General features: G+C 37.9%; 1 protein-coding gene across 1 annotated transcript in view; it reads left to right on the forward strand.

Annotated features, from left to right (window-relative positions):
- Nucleotides 1–387: 387 nt before the first annotated feature.
- The window catches only part of PPP6R3 (protein phosphatase 6, regulatory subunit 3), a 48,444-nt gene continuing 38,626 nt past the window's right edge, over nt 388–10,205 (forward strand). Inside the window, exons 1-8 of the mRNA XM_009996430.1 lie at nt 388–399; nt 4,089–4,321; nt 5,721–5,907; nt 6,637–6,774; nt 7,272–7,337; nt 7,807–7,919; nt 8,595–8,708; nt 9,375–9,504. Coding sequence (XP_009994732.1) covers nt 388–399; nt 4,089–4,321; nt 5,721–5,907; nt 6,637–6,774; nt 7,272–7,337; nt 7,807–7,919; nt 8,595–8,708; nt 9,375–9,504 — 993 coding nt within the window. The remainder of the gene's footprint in view (nt 400–4,088; nt 4,322–5,720; nt 5,908–6,636; nt 6,775–7,271; nt 7,338–7,806; nt 7,920–8,594; nt 8,709–9,374; nt 9,505–10,205) is intronic.

The following is a 10,205-nucleotide window of genomic DNA, read 5'->3' on the forward strand; positions in this document are numbered from 1 at the left end:
CCTGCTTTGTGGACATAAGGCCTACTTCTAATTCTTGTAACAGGACTGAAATTTGAAAAAAGATTAAGGTAATTAAACATTTCAGAGTTGCTAGGTTTTAGAAAGCAGAGTAGAATAGTAGACTGTAGGAAGAAGTATAATTTTTTTTTTAAAAACTTTTATTCAAAGCTATCCTTGACTGATTCTAGGTCATTGTCAGTAGTATCTCAAGAAAATTTTCTTCAGGGTCCCTGACTTCCTCTTCAGTACATTTTATGTTGTTTATTTTTCCTTATTTCAAAGGGCTGGTGCTCCTGTTTGAAAAGTGATGGCAAAATCTCTGGCTGGCACCTGACATGTAGAGGGAGCACCTCCGAAAAGCGACGGTTTCTGAAATGACTCAGTAACATGTTTGCAGTAGTATGCCTCCTTTTTTGTTACTATTTTCGTTGTTGAATTTATCTTGAAATAGGTGAGAAATACATTGTAGCTACTGAAATGAACTATAACCAACTACAGAGGGATTTACATGTGGAATAAGCACTGATAGTGGTTACTTGCCAAGATGCTACTTTATTTAACTGGGGTGAGGGGGAGGGATTTAATCTACTTTCTAGGATCTTAAAAGCTTAACAAAAATATCTTGTGACTTTAAGAATGCACTAGTTTTGCTTGCTTACAGTAAGTCTTTTTGTAGCCTCAATACCTACAAGTAGTGGGTTTTTTTAAGAACAACTTTATAATTTGATTTAAGCTAATTTGTAAGATGAGGTGGTTTGAACCCTACTTATGAGTTCACTAGTACTTGCAGCAGAAAATATTTTTGTTTTTTAACCACTTAATCATCACATGGCTTCTCAGATTATTTTAAGTACCAATACTGCATTTGAAATTTCCTGATTGAGTTGACTCCCATGTCACTAACAGAAATCTGCAATCTAGGGCAGTTATGTATGCTTACAATTGTAGCAAAACACTAAGCAAAGTAAGATGGCATTAAGGGATCAGTGTGTAACAGTGAAAAACAACAGTGAAAACCCTAAAAGCTGTTAAAACTTCTCGTATGCCAGGCTTTTGTATATTTAGGCCAAATACTGGGCATCTTGCTAATGAAGAGAGTCATAACAGTTTTGCTGGACTGGTATCTGTTTTCTGAACTGCTTAAGTACTGCATTTGACACTCCACTGTTACAGGTAGCTGTAGTATATGTGCTGTATCCATTTTTAACTTGGAAATACATGCTTAAAGGTACCTGCCTCTTGATTTGCATAAGATATTTCTTTTTTAGTTTTGTAGGGTTTTAAGTGTATGGCAGAAGCGTAGTTTAATTATTGTCTTTAAGCTTGCTCCTTCATACAGGCTTCAGCTTACAGAACTGTGTTCATGCGAAAATACTACTATTCACCTACATTATTTGCGGTAACTACATGTCCTTGCAGCTGATGATGCCACTATAGCGCAGCTGTAATTTAATGTATTGAATTAATACTTTCCTCTTGGAAAGGAGTACAAAGGAGTTGTCCAAGCAGCCAGAGATCAGGTTAGGAAAGCTAAAGCCCTGGTAGAGTCAAATCTGGCCAGGGGCATCAAGGGTAACAAGGAAAGTTTCTACAGATACATCAGCAATAAAAGGAAGACTAGGGAAAATGTGGGCCCTCTCCAGAAAAAAACAGGAGACCTGGTCATGTGGGATATGGAGAAGGCTGAGGTACTCAATGAGTTTTTTTACTGCAGTCTTCAATGACAAGGGCTCTAAACACTACCCAAGTTGCAGAAGGCAAAGGAACATCTACCCACTGTAGGAGAAGAGCAGGTTTGAGACCATCAAAGGAACCTGAAATGGACTTAGTTCATCCATGGCTTCTGAGGGGAGTGGTGGAGGAAGTTGCAGAGATGTTTTATGTCATATTTGAAAAGTCACGGCACGCTGAGATTTGCACTGACTAGAAAAGGGAAACAACCCCCATTTTCAAAAAGCTTTTCTGTAAGGAAGACTTGGGGAACTACAGGCCAGTCAGTCTTGCTTCTGTGCCTAGCAAGGTAAAGGGGTAGATGCTCCTGAAGGCTCTACTAAGACACATGGAAAGGTTGGAGGTAGCTGATGGCAACCAACATGGCTTCACTGGGGCAAATCATGCCTGATAAATTTGGTGGCCTTTTACAGTGGTGTCCCTGTGTTGGTGGACAGAGGGAGAGAAACTGATCCTCCCTGGACTTGATTGAGCAGAGTGATGCTGTCCCAAACAATGTCCTGGTCTCTAAATTGGAAAGGTATGGATTCAATGGATGGACCACCCTGTGAATAAGGAATTGGCTGGATGGTTGCATTCAGAGTTGTCATCAATGGCTCACTGTCCAAATATAGGCTAGTATTGAGTGGAGTTCCCCAAAGGTCAGTACTGGGACTGGTACTGATTAGCATCTTTGTTGGTTACATGTACATTTGAATTGAGTGCACCCTCAGCAAGTTTGCTGATGACACCAAAGGCGACATGCAGGAGAGAAGGATTGCCATTGAGAGGGACCTTGACAGATTTGAGAGGTGGGTCCATGTCAGCTTCGTGAAGTTTAGTAAGGCCAAGTGCAAGGTTCCATACCTCGTTTGAAGCAATTGCAAGCACAGTTATGAATTAGGTGGAGAATGGATTGAAAACAGCCCTGAGAAGGACTTGAGAAGATTGGTTGATGGAAATGGTCAACATGATCTGGCAATATACATTTTCAGCCCAGAAAGCCAGCTGTATCCTGGGCTGCAGCAAAAGCAGTGTATTAATTGGGTATTAGAAAGAAATTTTATACTGTTAGAGTGGTGAGACACTGACACAGGTTGCCCAGGGAGGTTGTGGATGTCTCATCCCTGGAAGTGTTTGAGGCCAGGCTGAATGGGGCTTTGAGCAACCTGATCTAGTGGGGTGTGTCGCTGTTCATGGCAGGGGGGGTGGGACTAGCTGACCTTTTAAGATCCCTTCCAATCATAACCGTGAAATGATTCTATGAAAGCAGTTGCTGAAGGAGCAAACAGTGTTTCTTTCCATATTTAAATGAGTATTTCTCAAAACTGTGCCTCTTCAAAGTTGGTTTGGTTGGGTTTTTTTAATTGTTCTCTAGTATCTATAGTATCTCTTTCAATCCACTTAAATTCTGCATTTGTGTAAGATGAATCTGATACTGTGTCAGAGGTTAAACGTCATGTAGAAGCCCTGTTTTGAAGAGGGGAGAATGCAGCAAAGCTTCTTTTGAGCTTAATGAGAAGTGATATCAGAAGCTTATTGGACCTGAGACTGAAATACTGTTTTCTGAAGCACAGTTGTCTCAGTTAGCAAGACACAGGGTGTCTTGGAGAAATAGAATTAACATGGAGGTGCCAGTGAATTGTATATAAGATGCTCATTCTTACATATTTGTGTTATAGCCTTTTACAGTGTTCCTGTGGTTGGGGTCACTGCCCCTTCATATATTTGCATAAGGTACATTATTGCACCTTGTTCTTTGTGTCAAGTTTGTGGTGAGAGGTATAAGAAGAGAGTAGGTCCTGTTTGAAATTAATTCTGGCACTGCGTGTTACCTGCAAGGTAAAATTATTGTGTACCCTTCACCTTTATAGTGTGGGTTTGTTTTTTTCAGTAGTAGGGGTATTACTCTAGTGTATTTATGCAGTGCTGGCTTTATCTTCTTCCAGCTCTCCTTACTTCTAAGCAAGTTGTTCTGAGTCTGGGACTTGATGCATAGGTTGAAACCAAAAGGTTGGGAAGAGGAATTCAATAAATTGAAAACTTAAATTATCACTTTTTCTTTAATGTAGAATAGCACTGTCTTTTAATGTAACTGAAACCTTGGAGCAGCCTTACTTTGTCTTCAGATGTTAGAATATTGGATATTGCTAAAGATAACTAAATACTTCATAGTAATTTTTGTATCTTTAATCAAGCTGATTTTGTAGCTTTTGATAATCAGAATCTACTGTCTCATTTGGGTACTATAAAGTTTCTATGCATGCAGATACCTTTGGGGTTAGAAGCTATGAAATAGTACTATGAGGGGTTACTACAAATGCTACTTAAATAGGTTTGTAAATGTAATGCTTTTTTTCTGTGTTTTTCTTATGTAGACCAGCATGTTTTGGAAATTTGATCTCCATTCATCATCACACATAGATACACTTCTAGAGAGAGAAGATGTAACACTGAAGGAATTGATGGATGAAGAGGATGTTCTGCAAGAGTGCAAGGCTCAGAATCGCAAACTTATAGAGTTTCTGCTGAAGTCAGAATGCTTGGAAGACTTAGTTTCATTTATTATTGAAGAGCCACCTCAAGACATGGATGAAAAAATCCGATATAAGTAGGAAAACTTTTGGGAATTGGGGGGACTTGAAAAGGTGGAAAGAGGGGTTACCATGCCAGTTAATTTGATAATGTGTTTTGAATCCTTGGGTGCTGGTATGTAATACAACCATAGTATCTTTACAGGAAATTTGTTTGTAGAATTTTTAAATAAATAATACTAATATTTGCGTATTTTTCAAATGGCAGCCTCTCATCCACGAATGCTTCAAAAAATAATTGCTGTCCAAAGAAGGCTTACCAAAAAAATGCAGAACTTGCATGAAGAATAGTGTAGTAATGATTATTAAAAAAGTAGTTGGCTGAAAATTCCTATTTGGGTAGTATAGTTATGTGCTTGGCTTTGTTTTAATGATGACTGGTAAGGTGTTTTAAAGATGCTTATTAGAAGGTCTGTAATACTCCTTGGAAGAATACTCTTAATGTTTAATGGCTGGTGTTTTCCTTTGCAGAGCTAGAACTGTATTGATTATGGCTGTGACTAAATCTGGTTTGCTGAGAAGGTTTAGACTCAGAAGTTAACCTAGCGATTCCTAACAAAGCACTTCCGTTTCTGGCCTATTTTAGAGTTGTCTATGCAAAAAGCCATTATTTTTCTTAAGACAGTATGTAAAAAAAATAAGGTGAAATAAGCTACAGTCTTAGTTGCAGCAATTCACCATTTCTGGTAAACCAAGCCTCCTGTGTGTGTTTCTAAGTAGGGTGTGGAATTGAAGCACCTTTCACTTAAAAAATCCTAACCTACTGATGCTCTCAAAATTACCTTTTGTGTGGGTGATTGTACTGTCAAATGCAGGAAACTACTGGTGTTGGTGGTCTCTTAGTTTAATTACTTAATATTCTGAACTGTACTGTACTAGCTAGCTTTGCAGGCTTTGTTGGACTTTGACTAGTTTACTGAGTTTCTGCATAATAGCAATATGTATGTGTATATGTATATAAATCTTGAAGCTATTCCTTTTGACCATTTTCATATAATCCCTATTATATTAGAAAGAGGTAAACATACTGTTCCTGCCACAGTATCAATCAAGTACTATCACTGTGAGCTCTTAATTTTTTTTCCCTTCAAAGAAGCAGCTTCTAAAATGAGAGATCACTACTTGAACAGATGGGTTTAACAATAGATCTTGAAAGAAAAGCTTGCCCTTTCCTTTCCCCCCTTTGCTATTATTATCCTGTACTACTGAATAACAGAGTAGTAGTTCTTAAATGCAAGAACAGAGTTTGTAGGCTAAATTTGCAGTTAATGTTACCTTGCAGTAGTTTACTGCTTGCTTTAGTGCAGACCAACCCTGATTGAAAACTTGGTCAGAAGCCTTGTCAGGTTCTGAATTCACAGCTGAAAGTATGACTACTTTGAAATATGAGTGATGGTTATTTTTCATTTTCCTCAGATATCCAAACATATCATGCGAGCTGCTTACATCAGATGTCTCACAGATCAATGATAGGCTGGGAGAAGAAGAATCCTTACTTGTGAAACTGTACAGCTTCCTCTTAAATGAATCTCCTCTAAACCCTTTACTGGCCAGTTTCTTCAGCAAGGTGCTAAGTATTCTTATAAGCAGAAAACCAGAACAGGTAAATAATTACAAGCTTCCTAATTTAACAAGTGCTCTAATGAAGTTGTACCAATGGAGTCAAAAGAAGAGCATTCAACTTCCATACTAGCTGAATCATAGAATCATCCTGGTCGGAAAGGACCTTGAAGATCATCAAGTCCATCCACAACCTAAATTCACCTACTGTAACCTAATCTACCCATTCACTGCTTGAATCATGTTGCTAAGCACTATTATCTATATTTCTTTTAAAGGCTTCCAGGGATGGTGACTCCACCACTTCCCTTTTTTATGGTATGCAGAAGTTTAAAAAAATTACATCTGGATAAGTAAGATGTATGTGATTCAGATTTGCCTGAGCTAATTATGCAAGTGGTGCGTGAGTGGTTGCCCTTTGACTTAGCTCAGTATTTTATATGCTAATATTTACCTTCACCTCTAACAGTAATCATGTAAGTGAATTGAATCAGTGTGAGTGGGTCAGACTTGGTGTGAGGAATTATTATAGAACAGGGTGAGAGACATTTGGAATCTTTGTTCAGAAATGTACTGTGTCCATGCCACTTTTGCTACTCCATATGTGTATATTATTTTATCTTGCCTTGTACTGCAAGCCTTAAGTGGGAAGAGTTCTTATGAAGTTCTTACTTTCTCAATGTGGTAGAAGAGAGAAACTGAAATTGGTTGAAGTAATTTACAGTGTAAAATAGAGATAAGCATACATAGCTTACTTCTTTTTAATTTCTAGATTGTGGATTTTTTAAAGAGGAAACATGATTTTGTAGATCTCATTATTAAGCACATAGGGACCTCTGCTATCATGGACTTGCTGCTCAGGCTACTGACTTGCATAGAACCTGCACAGCCCCGGCAAGAAGTGCTGAATGTAAGTAAAATAGCTGAAAGGATTTGTATCTGACATGTGAACTGCAAGATGGCTTATCTTTTGCTGGTTTTACTAGGTTTATTTCTTAATGAGCTGAAATAAGATATGTGAGGGTTTTTTTCTTTGCTTGGAGGTGCCAGTACTTTTCCAGTGCAGCTGCAGTGCTGGTGGGCACAACTTGCAATCTGAGTGGCTGTTCTCTTTCCCAGGTCTTTAATAGCAAACTTACAACTGTCAGATGCAGTTTTAAGAATGTTTGGGACCTTATTGAATGTTCTTTGTCTTTAGAAAGTTTCTTAAAGCCTTTACACCTAAGGCTTCCTTTTTTGCAGTTGCTCAGAAAGACTTACTTTACTTTTTTTCTGAAGTATTGCTAATCCTTGTTTAGAAATATTGATGTTTGACAATCACCAGGAGTCATAACAACTTCTAATTGTGTTAATTTAATTCATTCCCTTGGGTAACATTTTTACTAACATCCACAAACAATTTTACAGTGGCTAAATGAGGAAAGAATTATTGAGAGGCTAGTGGAAATCGTACATCCATCTCAAGATGAAGATGTAAGTATTGGTCTAACACTCTTCTATCTGTTCAGCAAGTTGTTAACACAAGTATGTTATACACACGATGTCAGGATTTCTAGTTTTACTGTGTTCTGCTTTTCTTTTGGTAATCTGATTTCAGTATTTAAGTGTGGTTATTTGAGGAAGGGGGTGTGTTTTTTCCTCATTCCCCACTCCTTCTCTTTCTTCACCCCTTTATAAGATCCAGGTCAAAGCATTGTAAGTACTCAGTGTTGTTTGAAGATTCAGCTCTGTTGTTTTGCCTCCTTGATACTAGAAATAAATTGTCTCATGCTTCAGGGTTTTTTTGGTCTAAAGGTTTAGTTATGACATAAAACTATCACCTGAATGCTTGTTTTTGGTAAGGGAGAGACTTTGCCAAGTTGAAGCTTTCACCTTTTTCAGTTGAAGACTTCCAGTCCAGCATGTTATTTTTACACTGAAAACTAATGTTTTTCTGTTCCAGAGGCATTCAAATGCATCACAGTCACTCTGTGAAATTATTCGTCTAAGCAGAGACCAGATGTTACAAGTACAGGGCAGTTCAGAACCAGATCCACTGCTTGCAAGTCTAGAGAAGTAAGTTGACTTGCTGAATTTCTTATTTTCAGTTCATAAAAACCATGGTTTTTAACTTTTGACCTGGAAAATCTTTAAAATTGCAAGCTCTGCTTTTTGGGTGAATTTTCATGGCTACTCATCGCATATCTGTGTGGTTTTAAAAATAACAAGTAAGCAGGGCCTACTTGGAGGACCTCCTTGTGGAAGGGGCGTTTGTCAAATTAAAGTATTCTCTGTGCTGCCAAGGTTAGTGGAATAAAATATATGGAGGTCATCTTAATACTATACAGAGTACACATCATAGACTTTGACATAGATCTGTTATTGGGTTTGAATTAATCCAAGTGCATATTTCTGCCAGAGAAGATTCTTCTGTGTTGTCTTCTTCCTTTTGCTAGTTATGGGTTTAGGCTTTGTGCCTGTTATGGCAAGCTGAAGTAGGTTTTTGATCTGACTGAAAACTCCATTTCTGTACCATTGATTGTTGGATCAGAAAGCTAGATCAATGGAAGGAATAGGAAAATGACAGGGAGGGAGGATGGGAGTGATTTTCCTAGCAGTACCTGCTATCTTGAAATAGTTACCAGTTTCCTTTGTATTGTCCCCTTATTGATTTTACATGGGCAAATGATAGCTGTTAACAGCTTTATTGTGAAGTAGTGTTATATCTGATGCCAATGCTTTTCTCTTCAGGCAAGAAATCATAGAACAGCTTCTGTCTAATATTTTTCATAAAGAAAAAAATGAATCCGCAATAGTCAGTGCAATCCAAATACTGTTGACCTTACTTGAGACAAGACGACAGACGTAAGTGTTTTTCTTTAACTTAAATTATGTCTGCATAATTTAATCAAACTACTGTTTAGCAATAGGAACTGTTTCATGTACTTATGACTTAACCATATTTGTGGCCTGTTGTAGGTGAAGAAGTAACAAAGCAAACAGAACATTTTACCAAATGTCTGGTCTGTCTGCAGTGTTTTCTAGTAGTTAATTAAAGTGTCACTTGAGAGGACTAATTAGTCAATTAGTTTCTGGATACAAGGAATAAGCAAGTATAATGCAATGAATGGATATTGACCTTGTAAAAAGTTATTTGGAATATTTTTATAACTTCGCTTTGAGAAACTGCTGAAGAGATCTCTGAGGTACATTCAGCCTTTTTATTTTGTCCTGGATGGATGATTGAAGCTCTTCTTGTGCTTTAAAAGAGGAAAAGAACACCTGTTATGTTTAACTTGAAAATCACATTGGAGATTTCAATCACAATGAACCTAATAATACTAGGGCTAGTGTTTGGAAGAATCTTGTTTGACCATTCCTTCACACGTACATTTGCTGCCTAATGTTTTTACTTGCCTCTTCATGCTTTCTACATGTCTTGGGACCATGATGCTCTCAAAATCATACCTTAAAGATGTTTTACAACTAGTTCTTATATTAATCACCAGATTTTTCTTGTGTATGTATCAGATTTGAAGGCCATATAGAGATATGCTCTCCAGGCATGAACAATTCAACATACTTGGTCAACAAAAATGTTTTAGAAGCCATAAAAGTACGACTTCCATCTTTCCATGAACTCTTGCTTGAGCCTCCAAAAGTAAGTGAAACCTGTGTTACCAAATAAACTGAATCAAGACTGTCACTGTGTGATTGTATTTTAGGCAGGTAAAAAACCCATTTTGAAAACAAAGTAAGTGCCCAGGCTCCTTCCTAGCCTGTTGGGAGCTTTGCTGTTCATTGTTTACCCTGAGCCGACGTGTTGTGCAAATTGGCATGATTTTCCAGGTTAAATGTTAATTGGCAGAATAGCATTGACAGAACTATTGGTTTCTGAAAGCAGTGGAGATTTGACATATGTTCTTGAGGTGTGTCCTGTTTTCCACTTGGAAAACCTTTCTGGATAGGAAGTGTGAACTGTGAATGCTTCAGTTATTTGGAACTTTGGTATGGTTCACGTGAGGCCTGCACAATTTCTCTAGATTTGTCCAGGATCCAAGTAGACCGGCTCCACAGTATGCTTCCTGCACTTTAGGCATGTTAAATTCTTTGGGCTTTTTAACTGATTTAAGCAACTTAACTACCTCATAATGTTGCTGAAGATAAATACTAGATGTATAAATAGTTTTTAGTTTTCCACTCAAACTTTCACTGGCAGAATTTCAGCTGGAGCACTGCACCTTGAAGTGGGTGCCAGACTCCATAAGAGAGAAGGACCTATAGGCCAAAGTGAAAAGGAAGCCTGGAGGTGTATAAAATACAAGGAGGGGTTGTCATGTTACAAAAGGGCTAAAATAATTT

This window comes from Chaetura pelagica, unplaced genomic scaffold (assembly GCF_000747805.2).
Source record: "Chaetura pelagica isolate M959 unplaced genomic scaffold, ChaPel_1.0 scaffold74, whole genome shotgun sequence".
In the NCBI taxonomy this organism is placed as follows: domain Eukaryota; kingdom Metazoa; phylum Chordata; class Aves; order Apodiformes; family Apodidae; genus Chaetura; species Chaetura pelagica.